Source organism: Phaseolus vulgaris, chromosome 8, assembly GCF_000499845.2.
Source record: "Phaseolus vulgaris cultivar G19833 chromosome 8, P. vulgaris v2.0, whole genome shotgun sequence".
Taxonomy (NCBI): Eukaryota; Viridiplantae; Streptophyta; class Magnoliopsida; order Fabales; family Fabaceae; genus Phaseolus; species Phaseolus vulgaris.
Genome location: NC_023752.2, coordinates 40,678,279 through 40,696,660, shown reverse-complemented (window position 1 = coordinate 40,696,660; position 18,382 = coordinate 40,678,279). Strand labels below are relative to the sequence as shown.

The 18,382-nt window shown below is 50.6% G+C and overlaps 1 protein-coding gene across 1 annotated transcript; it reads right to left on the bottom strand.

Moving 5' to 3' along the window:
* Nucleotides 1–221: 221 nt before the first annotated feature.
* On the bottom strand, nucleotides 222–1,634 carry LOC137825138 (uncharacterized). The gene has a single exon (XM_068630812.1). The coding sequence runs from the start codon at nucleotides 1,632–1,634 to the stop codon at nucleotides 222–224; it is 1,413 nt and encodes a 470-aa protein (XP_068486913.1).
* Nucleotides 1,635–18,382: the final 16,748 nt, after the last annotated feature.

Genomic DNA, 18,382 nt, shown 5'->3' with positions numbered 1-18,382 from the left:
ATTTTCTTCTCAAGCCATTCCTCCACCGGCTGAGGCCTTTCTTGCTGGAGATCAGCGCCTTCGCGATACCTGACTCCCTGGCGGTGTCGGAGTAGCTTCTCTCTTCCTCCGCCCGAGTAACGCCCTCGGACCTCGCCTCAATACTCTCCATTGGCACATCGGGCACATCGTCCTCGATGACCACCTCCAACGCCATATCCACATCTCGCCGGCTTTCTCGCTCAGGTTCCACTCCAGGGGCGCGGCGTTGTGGATACGTGGCATACAGATCTCTTGTTCTTTAGGCTATTTTCATAGCACTTCTTCGCCTCCTTTTGGTCAGACCGGATGGTGATGATCATCCCTTCCATTGATGGTAGTTTGACCTTCATGTGCCTTGTTGAAGGCACAACTCCTGTCCTGTTGAGTGTTGGCCTTCCCAACATGATGTTGTATGCCGACGGAGCGTTCACGACAAGGTACCTGATCTTTTCTGTTCGTGAGGCCAAGCCATCTGTGAACGCCGTCCTTAACTCAATATATCCCCTGACTTCCCATTGATCACTGGCAAAACCGTACAAACAGCCCCCATACGGCCTCAGTTGGTCGGGGGATAATTGTAACTTTTCAAAAGTCGCCCAAAACATCACATCTGCCGAACTTCTTTGATCGACCAGCACACGGTGGATAGTCCTTCCCGCCGTGACAAGCGAGATCACAATAGGGTCGTTGTCATGAGGCACAACGTCCCTAAGGTCTCCTTTGGTGAACGTGATGTCCACATCGGGTGAGTGATCCTCAAAAACTTCCACCGACATCACCGACCTGGCGTACTTCTTGCGCTGCGATGCAGTACACCCTCCACCTGAGAATCCACCAGCTATGGTGTGGATCTCACCGTGAATGGGCACCTCGTGCTGCTGTCCTTCATTGCCCGCTGGTTGGGAACCTGTTGATTGGCCCGCTTGCTTCTCCAGCAAGTAATCTTTCAAGAATCCACACTTGACCAACTCGGCGAGTTGGTATCCCAAAGCCAAACACGAGTTGATAGAGTGGCCAAAGCTCTTGTGGAACTCACACCACGCGTCTGGTTTTGGACCCAAAACCTTTTCCGTTGTCTTCTCAGGCACCTTGAGCCTGGCAGCAATATTCGGGATGGCGATCAGATCGTCCAACCCCATCACGAACTCATACCTTGGCGGGCGATTAGTCTCTCGGGGCCGCCCCAGACCCTTCCCCTTATTCTTCTTAGGGTCATAAGGATGACGCATCCTTTGGTCCCTCTTTCCCGCCACTGCCTCCATTACCCTCTGCGGCTGGACCCTTGTCTGGGCACGCGGCTTAGCTGGGGCCACGTTTCCCCTTTTCTCGGAGACTTCGCTTTCAGCGGCAATGTGAGCCATGGCACGTCGCCGGATTTCAGCAAATGCGGTGGGGTGACTCCTGATAAGCGATTCACTAAAGGGTCCGGGCAACACACCCTTCTTGAAGGCATGTACAAACATTTCCTCATCTTTACCTAGCAAGCGGACTATCTGAGCTCCGAATCTGTTCAGGAAATCCTTCAGGGACACTCCTTGGTACTGCCTCACGTCGAACAAGTCGTAAGACACCAACGGTGGTGCCTTGTTGACTATATACTGATCAACAAACATCTTGGAAAACTGCTGGAACGTGGGTAATGTGGCCAGTAGGTAAACTGGCGAAACCAGTCTAGCGCTGTTCCACTAAGAGTGCTCATGAACACCTTACAGTAGACCACGTCCGACCCCCCGAGAGCATCATCTGAGTGTGAAACGCCGTGAGATGAGCCTCAGGGTCCTCCACTCCGGTGAAACACGCCTTCACCGCCACCGTATTAGCAGGGACCACTGAATCCATGATCTCCTAAGAACACGGCATGGGAAGCTGCGCGGTGGGGATGGGGGCACAGATCTGTCCCCAACCGCACGTTCCTCCCGTTCATGAAGAGTTTTACGCAGCTCCTCGTTGATCCTGTTGAGCTCTTCATTCCTAGCTTGTGAGGCCACCAGCGCCTCGTGCATCCTTTCTTGCTCAGAGCGCGACGCTGCTACGTTCTCCTGCAGCATCCTCATCATATCCATCACCTGCGTCATGGACACAGCATCCTCATCTGTCGACGGCGCAACTAAACTGGACCGCGTTGTCCTCATCCTCCTCAACAAACTCGGCAACTCAAAGAAACTCCAAACAAACGGTGAGAACTTCGAAAACTGACTGTGACAGCAAGCAGCCGGACATAAAACACCAAAACTTCAACAAACTCGAACTGTGGTTGGGAATCACCTTTATACGGCCCCACGGTGGGGCGCCAGATGTTCCAGCCGGTTGACCTAGCGTAAGAGCGTCGCCTCGTCACGTTCTCCCTCACCAGCTTAGCACCACGTGCCCTTCAGTCCACGCCACAGATAGCCTCTCTGAGAACCTGAAAAACACAAGGTGGCGCCTCTGCGGCCGGTGGCGCTCCGACGCTCAAGTCAGTGACAAGAACACCCAAAACTTAAAGAAAAATATACTCTGCAGAACCGTACTAAAGTGCACACAACCCTAGCAACGAGCCATAATGAAAAACGTACCTCTGCAAATTCTGTTAAGTTTACCTTTATAGCTAGGTTTTTTCTCTCTCCAGGCAGTTACGCTTTGGACGCGTGGCTCGCATCCAACCCTGCACGTGTCATCATTTGGGTTGGGGTAGCAGGTAACACCCAACCCTACACGTGTCATCATCTGGCGGGGGTAACTTGAACGTCACTTCTATGTAGCATCGAACCCTACACGTGTCATTATCTGGGTTGGAGTAACAGGTAGCATCGAACCCTACACGTGTCGTCATCTGGGTTGGGGTAACTCGAGCGCCATTTCTGCGTAGCATGCAGTTGTGCGACCAAGTCTCCTACTCATGGTGTAACTAGCACACAACACACTCTGGAACGCCACCGGACAAGGTGAGTATCGGATGCAACAAAGTACACCATCTCTATGATAGTACTTGTCGCAGGTGCCACCTTCCTCTTTGCCATGCCATGCGCGTTCTAACTGAGAGGAACTCGCCATCGACGAACGTCCACTCTTGGAATCCTGTCGTCGAGGAGCAAGCTGTTTACTCCAACTCTTTTAACCTTCGCGCCTCATGCTGACGTAACGATCATCTTTACTGAACTCACATGCTTGAACTTCCTCGCCTGAACCCCCAACAGCTACAACTGAGTTTACTGGGAAGTCTGGCGATGTGCTTCTTGCAGTGATGCCAGACCACCTGATCTTCCATTATCTAATACGTCGATGACACACAAACCCGGCGACAACCGACTATGTACACTGTAGAACGCAACTTCCACGAGCGGCGACTATGCTTACTTCTTAACCATTCGTCTTTCTCTTGTCCACGTGTTCTGCTGAGCACGCCCCACATAGTCACGTGCTAGACACGTCATCACACCCGATGACCTGGTCGGTACACTCTCCATACAGCGCCTCTGATTTAGGTTCGCCCTTTAGGTAGCATGTGTGTTTCGTTTGCTGTTCGACCTTGGAGTTAATAAGCAAGAGGGAATGGATGTCTCTCCCCCTTGTTGTTTCTACCCCAAGTGAAGGACATTTTCGCGATTTCATCCTTGCTGTATAAATTCAAGGGATATCTGATCTCGACCTTGCTACAAGAGTCAAGGGGCGAGTCTTTGGTATTCGAACCATACTTCTCTTTTCCTTGGTGAACTTATATGAGAGGGCTTATTGGGGAGGCCAAACTACCTCTGCTCTGCGTGTATCACTTCAAGGGAGAAGCTCGTTTAACTAGTGAACCATACTATTCTTTGCCTTGGTGAACTTACACGAGAGGGCTTATCAGGAAGACCAAACTACCTCTGTTCTCCGCGTATCACTTCAAGGAAAGAGGTTCCTTTAGTTTAGCGAACCATACTATTCTTCGCCTTGGTGAACTTACACGAGAGGGGCTTATTGGGAAGACCAAACTACCTCTGCTTCTCTGTGTATCACTTCAAGGGAAGAGGTTCCTTTATTTCAGCGAACCATACTATTCTCGGGCTTGGTGAACTTACGCAAGAGGGAGGTCCGATTTGGGGACCATACTACTTCCGCTCTTGGCTTATCACTACAAGAGAGCGGTTCGTTTAATTGCAATGCACATTTCTTAACTAAATAAATTTTATTCGGGTGACCTCGTTAAAAAACCCTCTCAAGGGAAAAAAAGTGTCCCCTTAAACATGTTCAATGCAAGATTAACTAAAATAAAACTTCAGGTTGGTCGCGTTCCAAGTGCGAGGGATCGCGCCGCCTTCTAATATCTCGAGCCTGTATGCTCCATTCCTAAGGGCCTCCGTTACTCTGAAAGGACCGGTCCACTTGGGAGATAGCTTGTTTTCTAACTGGTACGGGTGGGCCTTCCTCATCACCAGGTCGGCAACCTGGAACTGCCGAGGTTTCAGCTTAGAGTTGTACTTGTACTCCACCCTCTTTTTCAAGGCTTCAACCTTAATCCTTGATTCCTCCCTCATTTCATCCAGCAGGTCCCAGTTCACCTTTCTCTCCTTGTTCGACTCCTCGACCATGAAGTTCTAGAAACGTGGTGAGTTCTCCTGGATTTCTACTGGGATCATAGTGTCCAAACCATACACCAAGCTGAATGGCGTTTCCTTGGTTGTGGACTTAGGGGTACTGTGGTAGGCCCACATGATTGTAGGAACTTCTGTTAGAATACATGGCCTTAAACGAGAGGGGGGTGAATTTTTTAAGAGGGATTTTCGCAAACTTTGAAGGTATAATGAAAATCAATGCTGAATTACAGAGAAAAGAATAAAGGAAACAAATACCCAAAACTGTTTTAAGATAATATCATAAAAATAATCGGTTGTTTTATCGAAACAATTGGTTGTTTTTATCAGCAGTTTATAAAAACAACTTAAAAACAGAATTTAAAGAGTTAAGGGTAAGAGATAAGCACGCAAGCAATTTATACTGGTTCACTCTTACACCAAGAGCTACATCCAATCCCCAGAAACCACTGGGTATTCCACTATGCAATCAAAACCATATTACAAACACCACACACCAAAGTAGTGACCTTGAACCCCTCAAGAAACACACTACCTTTGGCAAACCACACCAAGAATGTTGATCTTGAACACCTTAAGAACACACAACATTTGTTGGCAACACAACTACAGAAATAAAGTAATCAAGGAAGAAGGGAATAGAATACACCTGGGTATTACAATGCTTAAAGTTCAAAAGTACAACCCAATCCTATTCCACACTTAAGAAAGATCCAAAGCTCTTTCAAATCTTGGAAAAATTGTTTTGATAAACTCTTTCTGTTACTTCAAGATTAGGAGCGTAAAACCACCTTTATATAGACCCACCAAGTGGTCAAAAGCATTTAATAAAGGAGCCAAGTTAGTTAGGATCATTTAAAACATATTAAAACTGCTTAACAGAATTATGTTAAGGTTTGCAGGAAAACAATCGATTGTTTTGGTTTGACAGCAAAGTCAACCAAGTTTTTCAAAAACAGCTAAGGTAAAACAACCTGTTGAATTTTTGACAGCTTTTTAGAAAACAAATCTTTTCAAAAGGTTAAAGATTCAAATGAACTTGGATAAACTTAAGGAGTTAATTAACAAGTTTCAAACAACTAGACAACACACACACCCAACAACAAGGTCTTCAAGCTTTCCTCTTGGATTTGGAGACATCAAAGCATCTTGTTCAACAACTTCTTCTGCCCAGGTCCCTTTGGCTTTGTTCAACCTTCTCTTCAGACCTCTGAGCAGAACTCAGTTGGCCGACTTGACCTGTTCGTTCATCTGGGGGTGCTCTACATATGTAAATACTTGCTTTATCCCCAGTTCCGTACATAGCTTGCCCAATTGCTGGCTTGCAAATTGGGTACCATTATCGGATACCAACCTCTTCAGGATTCCGAAGCGGCACACTATGTTTTTCCACACAAAGTGCTGGATTTTATGGGCTATGATATGTGCCACTGGTTCGGCCTCGATCCACTTCGTGAAATATTCTATGGCAACCACAAGGTACTTCATCTGCCGTACCGCCAAAGGGAAAGGCCCCAGAATATCAATCCCCCAGGTATGAAATGGCCATGGGCTGTCGATCGATCTCAACTCCTCTGGGGCGCTTTGTGCCAATCAGCATGTTGTTGGCACTACTTGCACCGTTGGGTGTATCTCGTGCAATCTTACCTCATGGTTGGCCAGTAATACCCTGCACGAATGGCCTTTGACGAGAGAGATCGACCACCGATGTGGCTACCTCATATCCCTTTGTGTAGTTCTGCCATGATGCGCGTGCATTGCTCACTGATCCTGCCTGTTGACTAGAACGCTGGAAACTGCCTCGTCAAAGGATCGACGTGTGCACCGCTTCACACCTCCGTTCCTCTTCGAGATCCACCTCAAGAACCTGCAAAGAAACAGAGCGGCGCCGCTGCGGCCGAGAATCGCACTCCAACGCCCAAGTCAGTGACCGAATCACCAAATACTAAGAGAACAAGAACCGTGCAAATCCTCTCTCACAGTCAGCTCTATAACTCGCAAGCGTAAAGAGTATAATCTGAACGTGCGTACCTTAGAAAGTTCGTTGAGAACTCTTATATACCTGGTTACCTTCTCTCTCCTGGCAGTTACAGACTTGGACACGTGGCTCGTATCCAACTGTACATGTGCCATCATCTGGAGCCTCCTTGACTTGGGCGCTGCTTCTACTCTTGTTTTACTAAGTTACCCATGCGTGGTACTACCCAGTACATAGGCAACTTGGGAGTGCGATCTCTACTGGAACTGGCGAGTTAGGGTGCCTTCATACACCTTCCCTGTGGTCTCGCCGGCCACCTTCATAATCTGCTTCTCCTTCATCTTCGGCGATGTGCTTTCTCTAGCGATCTCCAATCGCTTGGTCGCCTGAATTACATCTGGCGACTTCATCTTTAACCCGGTGATCGCCTATTCTGGTATGCTGGAGATCGGAACACGCCAACTTAATAACTGGCGACTTCACGAGCCCCCCGACTTCCTTCCCTTCTGCCAACCTGGCGCCTTGCCAACACGCCTGTACTGTAGCGGGATGCCACGTCATCACTTCCGACTACCAGGGCGGTACACAAGCCCCCAGTCTTAAGCGAAGACTTGTCCAGCGAAAAGACTGAAAGAGTCACGTCAACACCGATCTACGTGGCACTGACGCAGAATTCCAAGCGGTTGTACCTTCTGCTGCTCTGACGCTCCTCCAAACCCCTCGTTCATCACTCGACACGTGGCTTCATCAACGGTTACCTTCAGTTATCGTTTGCGCTTCCCAAACCCATTTTCGAAAAAACTCTTAAACCCATTTTCACTCTACTGTTCCATCACTCTTCTTCGTGTTCTCAAACGCTCTCACCTTCTCCTGCAAAAACTCTCTCTCAACGCTCTTCAACATCCTGAACCATCATCAACCTTCATCGTCTTCCTGATTATCGAAAGGTACCTACTTTCCTTCTTCTGCTGGTTTTCCTTGCATTTTAACCGATTCGCATCATCCTGTAACTGCCTGGTGCATACGCTGTGGGTTGCTTTTTCCATTTCTCCTTCTACGTAACTTAGGGCTTCGTCAATCATCGCAACGAACCTACGTTCGTTCGTTTTACACCTTCCTTCCATGATCGAGTCAGCCTCTGTAGCCCCTGATCATTTTTCCTTTTCTTCTTCCTTTGCAGCTGCAACAATGACTCGCACAAAGATCACCCCGAATCCTCCTCCTTCATCAAGAAACCCCCATTCTCAAGCACATGACCCACCACGAGTTCGTGGCGCTTCATCTTCCCAGGCTGAGAGGCCTGCGTCTTCCCGCCCTAACCTGGCCCAGGCGACTCCACCTATCGCCGGAGGAGCCCCCGTTCCCTTGCCAGACTTCAAAACCTTGTATCCCTGGGCCAACTCGACCCTTCTGAGGGAGACATCTTCTGTGAATACTGCGGGAGCAGTTTTGCGGCTGACAAAGGGGGATGAGCCCAACCAATCGTTTCATAAGGAGCACGACGAGAAAATGATAGTGCTGCCTTGCTCCCCCGATCTGCCCGTTTGTGCTGATGACAAAGTGAGTGCTGACGGGCCCTTCTGCTTCGTCTACACAACACTATTCAAGAAAGTGAAACTGAAGTTTCCCTTCACCCGATTCGAGAGGGAACTCCTTACCGAGCTCAACATTGCCGCCGCCCAGCTTCACCCCAACAGCTGGGCGTTTGTTCGAGCTTTCCAAGTGATGTGCGACCACCTGGGGCTGCCCGCATCCGTGGACGTATTCCTATTTCTCTTCGAAGCCAAACACCCAGGAGACCGCCTGTGGGTTAGTTTGAACGCGATTGCTGGGAGGTCCATCTTTGCTATCTTCCAGCAATCTTATAAAGATTGGAAAGGGAAATTCGTCCAAGTGCGCCCTAACGACAAGGACGCCTCCCTACTCGACGGCTTCCCTTTGTACTCGGTGGACAAAGGGAAGAAAGAGTCCAAGAGCTGCTTCAGGAGACCCAGAAGTCCTGACAGCATGGGAGCGTTGGACCGAGATCTCTGCCTCTTCTGGAAAAGGGTCGCGGATGCCAACATCACCTTCCTTACCACCACCCTGATCTGCTTCGAATTCTACGAGGACCAACTCGAAATTCGAATAGGTTAGAACATTCACTGTTGTTTTAATACTGCTTCTATTTGACTGTTTCTGGGCGTCTTGTGCGTTATGCGCAAGACTTTGGTTTTATTTTTCCTGCACCGATTATCTGCTATGCTGCATACTGCCTTGTGCACTTATTTTCTCCTCGAGTTAACCCATGCATTTTCGTTTCATTCAGATAACATGTTGGGCAAAGGTATGCTCGCTGAACTGAGGGCGCTCACCCGAACCCACGGGTTGGCGACAGGTTCTCAAACGGTGCCCAACTCAGTGGTGGAGACAGCCATCCTCCACGGGAGATCGCCACCTAAGGAACCTACCCAACGCAAGAAACTGGTCCTCAAGAGGCCCAAGAGAAAGGCTCCCCAGATAGTCCAAGAGGATGAGGAAGAAGATGACGAGGTCACTGAGGATGGCCTCGTTACAAAGAGGAAGAGGGTGGCACCTTCTTCACCACCTGCACCACCCCCTCTTCCCTCGTCAACGCCACCATCCACACCTGCTCCTCCTCCATCATCGCCACCCCCACAAGCTCCTGTTTCACCAACCCAAGCTATCCCGCTAGCCACTGCGTCGCCTGCGGTTGAGGCCCAAGAGCCAAACTTCATGGAGGACCCCCCGAGCGCCTCCACGCCACATATATCAGCGGGAGGGGGTCCCCCTTCAAATGCCTCAGCCGCAGAGGTTGCTCCAATTGGGGATGAGGTCGCTCATACCTCACCGATTCTGATCACCGAATCCCCGATTCCGTCGCCACGCCAACAAGCGCCCACTGAAGAGCCTGCTAAGGAAGGTGGCGACGAAAACCCACAACAGGCCCCCACAGCGCCTCTGGTGCCTCTACAAGCAGCAAACCTCCCCCTTGAGGTCACGAGGATGTGGGAGCCTCTATCTGCTAAACTAAAGACGATAGCAGAAGACATCCCAGCCATCATCACCAGAGCTGTGGAAAGCTCTACTAGGAGGCTCCAAGACGACCTCTTCAACCTCAAGACCGAGAACAGCACCATGAGGGTCGAGGTGGAGAAGTTGTCTTTCAACTTGACGCTGGCGGAGATTGAACACTCCTGAGTGGAGGACGCAATGAGCACCGAGCTCAGGTTGGCGCGCAAAGAGGCCACTGATCTCCGCCACAAAGTGCAACAGCTTGCTCAAGAAAAGATCGAACTAGAGAGCAAGATTGTGCCTTACCGCGTCAAGGTGGCTGACCTGGAGGCTCTCATGAAGGCCGACGCCGTCAAGGTGCAAAAACTAGAGAAAAGGTCAGCCGACCGAGAGACCCTCCTTGGGCAGGTGGAAAAGGCAAGGGACGACGCCATAGCTGATGTCGCCAAAGCCAACGAAGAGAAGGGAAAGGTAGCTGCTGAATTGGCCCAAGTGCAAGCGGAATCCAAGAAGGTTGCTGAAGACCTTCTCCAGGCTCAAGAGACCAATGAACAACTCAAGAAATAGGTTGAAGAGCTGGAGCGACAGAATAAGGAGCTGAAAGAGCAAACTGAAGATCTCAAGAAGAGGATTGAGGAACTTCAGAAACAGATTGAAGAACTCAAGCTAAACTCTGCTCAAATTCTGGCCGCTGGATTCGAAGCTGCACGGGAACAATTTGCCTGCTTGTTCCCCGACCTGGATCTCAGCATGGTGTCGCTGGATAATGAAGTGGTGGATGGGAAAGTGGTGCCCGCCGAACACTGATTAATTTAATTCACCCATCGCTTTCATACTCTTCCTTGCATTATAACTTGTAATAGACTTTATGTCCTTTTGTATATATGTTTTGAACTGTTATTCACTCTTAATGACAAAGTCCACGTTTTTTCCTCCTTTGACTCCTTCAATCGCTTCAACTTTCCTTGCGTGTTTAATCTCAAAGAAATGTCTTAGCAAAACCGTAGGCACGATCTTTGACTTAACTGCTTCGAACCACTTCAACCTTTAAGCAACAATCACTTTACCGATTCGTAAACTTAAGGCAATTAACCTTATCGTAAAAACGTTCCTTAAGCAACAAACTTTGACTCAGCTGCTGGTTTAAACACTGCTTCACCCGATCTGCTCCACCAAAACGGGTCCTTTAACATTCTCGCCATCGTTTGAACTTTTCCTGGTCACCAGAAACTCTTGGCGATCAGCTTCTCTTTGGCTTCACGCCTTGGCCCTTGCTCTTTGATCTGGGGGTAGAGATGCCTTTCGGATCCTTCTCTGCCTCCTTGTGCTTCAGAGCAAGAGACCGGGTGGCTAGGCGTCCTCTTCGAACCTACCTTAGCCACCTTCAAAACTTCTTCCACCCTCTACACCGTACCTGAACTCGTTCGAGACGAGAAGGATTTTATCTTGCCTGAACTCGCTCATAGGCGAGAAGGTCTTTAACTCGCCTGAACTCGCTCACAGGCGAGAAGGTCTTTTACTCGCCTGAACTCGCTCACAGGAGAGAAGGTCTTTAAATCGTGCCTCTACATTGCCCCAGGGGTTACATCTTCTCGCCCCCAGAAACACTGAGGACTTTTACTTGCCTCTACATTGCCCTAGGGGTTATATCTTCTCGCCCCCAGAAGCACTGAGGACTTTTACTTGCCTCTACATTGCCCCAGGGGTTACATCTTCTCGCCCCCAGAAGCACTGAGGACTTTTTCTTGCCTCTACATTGCCCCAGGGGTTACATCTTCTCGCCCCCAGAAACACTGAGGACTTTTACTTGCCTCTACATTGCCCCAGGGGTTACATCTTCTCGCCCCCAGAAACACTGAGGACTTTTACTTGCCTCTACATTGCCCCAGGGGTTACATCTTCTCGCCCCCAGAAGCACTGAGGACTTTTCGTTCTTTCTCGCCTGCACTTGCTCGACGGCGAGGAGGTCTTTTACATGCCTCGGGACGCGCGCGGGCGTTGAGGTCTTTTAACTGGTGCCTCCGATCGCCGAAAAACAATGAGGACTTGAAAAACTTTAACTGATGCCTCCAATCGCCGAAAAACGATGAGGACTTAAAAACTTTAACTGATGCCTCCAATCGCCGAAAAACGATGAGGACTTAAAAACTTTAACTGATGCCTCCAATCGCCGAAAAACGATGAGGACTTAAAAACTTTAACTGATGCCTCCAATCGCCGAAAAACGATGAGGACTTAAAAACTTTAACTGATGCCTCCAATCGCCGAAAAACGATGAGGACTTAAAAACTTTTTAGAAAGCATGCAAAATCTCTTTAACTCGCCTTAAATCACGTATAAGTGACAAGGTCTTCTTCAAAACTTTTCTGGAAAACAGCAAGCATGCAATCTGAAAACGCCTTATACTTCGTAAACTCTTCTTTTATTGGGTGGCCTCATTAAAAACCCTCCTTAGGGAAAAAAGAGTGCCCCCTTCAAACTGTTTTATCAGAAACATCGTAAATAACTTTTGTGTTCGTCTTTACTTACAAAAGTTCTCAACTGTAATACAACTTCAAGTGCGTGGCGTTCCAAGTGCGAGGGATCGCCCCCCCTTCCAGTGTCTCTAAGCGGTAGGCGCCATTCCCGAGCGCCTCGGTTATTCTGAACGGTCCCGTCCACTTAGGCGACAGCTTATTCTCCATCTCGTACTGGTGGGCCTTTCTCATCACCAGGTCGCCTTCTCTAAATTGCCTTGGCATCACCTTCGAGTTGTACCTTCGTTCAATCCTTCTTGTTCCGTCCGGTTGACCGGGACGTCTTCGTGCACGACCTCAACCGTCAGCTAAGGACTCCTTCCCACTGATTGCCTGTGAATTCCTGCAAAAAAGAGGACAAAGAGGCGCCCTAGCGGCCGTTTGCACTCCGACGCTCAAGTCAGCCAGCAAGAAACACCAAAACTGTCCACCCACGTATCTGAGCACCGCGTATGGCACTCTGAAGGTGGTCAAAGAAACTGTGTATAAGTGTGTGTGTGTTGTCCCCTTCAGGCAAAAATATTCTCCAATCACTTGTACGTAATCCTCAAGCACGGGCAAGCAACTAGAGAGTTTCTCCTAAATTTGTCAAAGGTTCCAACCCTGTTTCCAACATTCTCGGCGCTATTTAAACTGCCCAAGCATTTAAAGCGCCTTAAAGCGCTTTTAAACTCAAACGTAACGCGCTCATTAAAGCGCTTAATTACGAAACGTAGCGCATTTAAGACGTTGAAACGCTTGGGAGCCATAATAGTACCTGAATGCTGAAAAGGGAAACTGTATTGAATATCTTTAATTACCTGGCACCTGACTAGAGGGTGTTTCTATTCCGGCATTGCTGTCGTACACGTGGAGGGCCTCACGACGCCATGACCCCATCTGGGGGCGTTTCTGCCCATCTGGGGACGTTTCTACGTGTGGGTCCTCCTGCTTGGGAGTGCTACTGCGCTAGGGGTGGCTTTTTGGGTGCCAACTCATGCCCCCAAGTATCTAGCCACTTACTCTGAGAGCGTATCTGCCTTCCTCTCGCACCCTGCACCCGGTTATCCTGGGCGTGACCTTCCTCTTGGGTCGTATCTGTCCCGAAGGCGTCTCTGCGGCGGCAGGGGTACTTCGCGAGTCAGGCTGCCCTTCACTGGTACTATCACTATGGCCTTGAAGCCACCTTTTCCTTCTCTTTATCACTTTCCCGAGATATCAGGACCTGAGGCTTTCCCACGACGTCGCTCCCTCCATGGTCTTTCCTACCCATGGGTATCGGGGAACCACGCCGTGATTGCCTTGCTTTTACACTGTTCGATCTGGCGACGCCCTCACCTGGGCGACGCCTTCACCTGGGCGACGCCTTCACCGAGGCGACGCCTTCATCTAGGCGACGCCTTCATCTAGGCGACGCCTTTACCTAGGCGACGTCTTCACCTAGGCGACGCCGTGCCTTAGCGACGCCTTGTCCTGCCTTGGCGACGCTTCCTCTTGGCGTCTCTACACCTGGGCGACACCTTGAGTTGACTTTGACCTTCCAGTCGTTGACTTTGACCTTGACTTAGTCAACGCCCTGATACGGGACGGTACACAAGCCCCCAGTCTTAAGCCGAAGACTTGTCTTCAGCGCAAAGACTAAAGCCTTGCCCCCGCCATCCACGTGCCTTCCTGATGACGTGTCATTCTCTGCTGACTCAGCAAATTTTCGAATTATTGACGCGACATTATCTGAACCACAGGGGTATTCTTAATGACCGATTGGACATTCCCTGCCATGGGGATGATTACAACCTTTGGGCTACCCTTCATCACGCGCCACGTGGCCCATCGCGTGGCCCTCCTTTAGAGACCTTTGTGCTTTCCCTGGGCAAACGACCTTCTGACGCGTGGCTCGATCCTGCGGCCCTCAATTTGCGCCTCCTGGGCTACGAAATGTAACGTTTAAGTTACCCCAAACCCCGCGCTCACCCTACTGTTACATTCATTCGCTCTGCAACCCCGCACTGTTCATCGCCTTCGAAAACCTTTTTCCTCTGCGACTGCGACTCTCTCCTTCCTATGCCTTCTGCTGCCTCCATTCCAATAGCAAAGGTATGATCTCGGATACCCACGACCTTTCCCCTTCGTCGCATTAAATTGATTTATTGAACTGCTTGGGACTGTTGTTATTCACGTATTACTGCATTTCTTCGCTTCTTCTTCCTCCTCTGATTTTTCTCGCGTGGGTGACGCTTCCTGGGGTTCTTTCCCCTTCTTGCCATGGCTAAACTTGCTAAACCCTTTTTCCTCTCTTCTTTCTCCAGCTATCTATTTTCACCATGACGCGCGCGAACGCGGAGCCTGATTCTTCCCCTACAACCCCCAAATCCAACTACAAAGCCTTCTACCCCTGGGCCTCCGATGAGCTCCTGAGTGAATGCACCAGCCTGACTTCCTTCCAGGACCTGGAAGCTCACCGGGGGGATCCCCATCTGTACAACTTTAACGCCTTCTGCCGCACACACGACGCCCACATATCCGTCCGTCCCGGCAGGCCTGGGGAACCTGTTTGTTTGGACGACAGACCTAGAAAGGGGAAACCCTTCTTCTTCATGTACCAGACCGTGTTCAAGCGCGTAGGAGTGCGTCTCCCTTTCACTCCCTTCGAACGGGAGCTTCTTACTGAAATCAACACTGCCCCCGCCCAGCTTCATCCCAACAGCTGGGCGTTTGTGAGGGGCTTTCAAATTCTTTGTGGATACCTGGGCATCCCTCCTTCCGTAGATGTCTTCCTGCATTTTTTCGAGGTGAAAAAACAGGGGAAAAGCTTTTGGGTAAGCTTTTCCGGGATAGCTGGCAGGATCCTCCTCTCCCTCTTCCAGAATTCTTACAAGAACTGGAAAGGGAAGTTCTTCAAGGTGTGCTGCGCCAAGCATGATCCCACAGCTTTGGATGGCTTCCCTCTTTACTGGACGGAACGCCCCAAATTGCTCAGGGCCAAAACCCTGGAAGAGCTATCCCCCGCCGATAGGGAGGTAAGCAAAGCCCTGGCGGGGTTGGGGATCGTCTTTGATACCTTGAAGCTGGTCGCTAGCGAGTACAATGCTCACGCCCTGACCACCTATTTTGGTAAGGGGCTCTCCCCTCCTCTTTTGTGCTATAAGCAGCCTGCTATCGATCGTTTGTCTCCCCACACTATTATGCTTGTTTTACACTTGTACCGTGTTACTTGCACTTCGTATCTCTTTGCGTATCGTGAATTCGCGTAGCTGTTTTAGTACTAACCCTTGCTGTTTGGTCTGTCTTGATGTAGGATCGGTGATGGGCGCTTCTAAGAGAATGATGCTGGCGAAGGCAATGAAGGAGGCACGTGCCGCGAAGGCGGGCGCCTCCTCCACCCTTGCTGCCGACCCGGTTCCCCCACCGACTCTGTCGCCGCCTCCTCCGATCACCGCCGAGGCTCCCCTGAGTTCACCTCCGTCGTCTCCACACAGCCTCGCAGCACTTCAGACTCCTCACTCCCCTCTGCCCATCGCCGCTGTTCCCCTAGCCACGGTTTCGTCACCGGCTCCAACCCCCCTTGACAAAGGGAAACGGGTTTTGGAGATTCTATCAGATGATGAGGACTCAGAAGGCGTGGCTCCCTTCAGAAGAAGAAAATCTGCGCGGGTTCCTCTTTCGGTGGAGGCGTCGCCCCAGGGAGGGAACCCCTTCATGGATAACCCCCCGAGCGCGACCTCACTCCCTCCCATGACACTCCAAGAGGAAAGGGGCGAAGGCGCCGAATCTGCCCCGCCTCCGCCGCCGGCAGAAACCATTGCTTCCCCTGCTTCCGTCGCAGCCGCCCCTGACTTCATTGCCATCCCTCCTCCGATTATGCATCTAATGAGGGGCTTCAGTGGCGGGACTCTGCCAGAGGGCACCGACAGGAAGGAAGGCATGCCCTTCTACTTGGGGGCCTTCTTGGCGGTGGCCCTTGAATGGCGCGCCCAGGCCAGGAACGCGGTCATGCAAGCTCAAACTCTCCAGGCCTTGGAAACAAAGGCGACTACTCTGGAGGAGGAAATGAGGACCCTGGGGCGTCAGAACGAAACTTACCAAACCTCTCTGAAGCAAGCGCAAGAGTCCAAAGCAGAAACTGAGAGGCAACTGGCGGAGGCATTGGAGCTCCAGGCTGGCTTCTTTACTCGTGAAGTCGCCCTCCAAGTCCAGGTAACGGGCCTTCAGGAATTGCTCAAAGCTGATGCAGAAATCCAAAAGGACCTGAAGGACCGTTGTCGTGAACAGGCTGACAAGACGGAGCGGATGGAGGGGGAAATGGCCACTCAGGCCAAAGCTATGGACCTTCTCCGGGCTGACTACGACAAACTACAAGTCGAGGTCAGTCGACTTCGCGTTGAGAAAGAGGCTCTGGAGAAGCAGGTGACCTCTGGGGATGCCGCCGTTGAGGAGCTGGAGAAGGAGAAGAAGTACCTTATCCAGGAGATGGCGGGTACTTTCGAGGAGGGGTTCCGGGAGGCTCTGACCCAGGCGTCCTGTGAGAACCCTGGCATCAACGTTTCGAACTGCGACCCCATGCACCATGTCGTCAACGGGAAGGTCGTGCCCATGGACGTGGATGACTGAACCGCTGTCTCTCAACCGCCACCTTCACTTTCAAGCTTAATTCCTTTATTCTTTACGCTTGCTTTTGACTTTCTCTGTTTAAACTTGTAATTCTTTGAACTATCCGCACTCTTGTTACTGACTTAGGACATTCGCACGGTTGTCTTTATTTCTTTTTCACGTACGATTCTGCCTATGCGATCTCGCTCTCATCTTTTCCCTTCATACGCTTCAATTATCTTATCTGTGTCCTGCTCATTTCTCGCACTTCGTTGGGTGGTTTGGTATGATTGGGTAGGCTCGCTCGCCAACCCTTACACCCGTGGAGAGGCCCACTAAGTGGCGCCGTATCGTCCACGAGACGACTCTAATACCGAAAGGCTCTTTCTTTGATCTTTTAACACTCGGCGCCCACGCCTAAGGAGAGGCCTGCCAAAGCAGCACCGTATCGTCCCCGGGTGTCTAAAACGCTGAGTACTATGGGGTTTTTGTTCCCTCCATGGTCTTTCCTGCCCATAGGTATCGGGGAACACCCTGCCAGTGACTCGCTGGCATTCGACGGTCTCGTCTCCCTCCACAGTCTTTCCTACCTGTGGGTATCGAGGAGGTAACGCCAGTCGGTATGTGGGTTGGCGACGCCCGCGCCTTCTCGTCTGTCGTCGCCCTTTACGTCTTTCCTGGCAACGCCTCGGGCGTTACCTTTGCTTCGACATTGACTTTAATTCTTGCCTTGGTCAATGCCTGATAACAGCGAAGAGCCCAAGGCTTTGTCTGTGCCATCCACGTGGCGCCTCTTGTACAGTTGATGGGACCTTCTGTCATTCGACTTAATCCACGTGGCGCTGCTTGCATGGTCGGTGGGGTATCTAGTCATTTCATTTTCTGACTCCTGCTGTACCCCTGGCTCATTTTCGACGGCGCATCGTACCACTGGATATTCCGCTGATATGATGTTTTCTGATTTAAACCAGTGGTGCCAGCGTCATCCTTTCACCTTCTGCCACGTGTATCAATCGCACGGTGCATCCGTTCGTGTCGTTTGGCGCGCTAGGCGCTTTATTTAACTCTTCAAACTCTGGAACTATCTTCACCATTTTCTCACTCTTCATAACCTACTTGCGTTCTTTCTTCTTGTACCCTTTCTTCTTGCACCCTTTCCTCTCTGTCGAAGGGTTGTTCTAACTGCTTCCCTCGCTCAACTCTTGCCTTTCCGGCCATCTTGATCTTGTTAAAGAATGTCCTCTCACGATGCTTCCTCCAGGGTCCGTCCCAAAGACTTGTACCCTTGGGCTTCGAGCGAAATTCTTGATGAGTGTTCATGCTTGCTTTCCACCAGGGCCGTACGAGAACACAAAGGGGAGTTGTGTTCTTACGACCACCGGGCCTTCGCGAGGAGGCACGATGACGACATCGCTGTGCTCCCATGCACTCTGGGGGAGCCAGTGTGTGGTGACGAACGGGCCAACGACGGGGTCCCTTTCTTTTACTTTTACCAGGTGGTGTTTAAGACCATCGGGGCGCGCTTACCCTTCTCCTGGTTCGAGAAGGAACTGCTGACGGAGATCAACGTGGCTCCAGCCCAGCTGTACCCCAATAGCTGGGCCTTCGTCAAGGCCTTCGATGTCCTCTTTGGGTTTCTGGGTTGTGCACCGTCGGTTGACCTCTTTCTCCACTTTTTTGAGGTGAAGAGACAGAGACACAACCTCTGGGTAACTCTCAGCAATGTACCCGGAAGA

Excerpts from the sequence above, each read along its gene's own strand:
- LOC137825138 (XM_068630812.1), bottom strand. The coding sequence starts at position 1,634 with ATGTTTGTTGATCAGTATATAGTCAACAAGGCACCACCGTTGGTGTCT.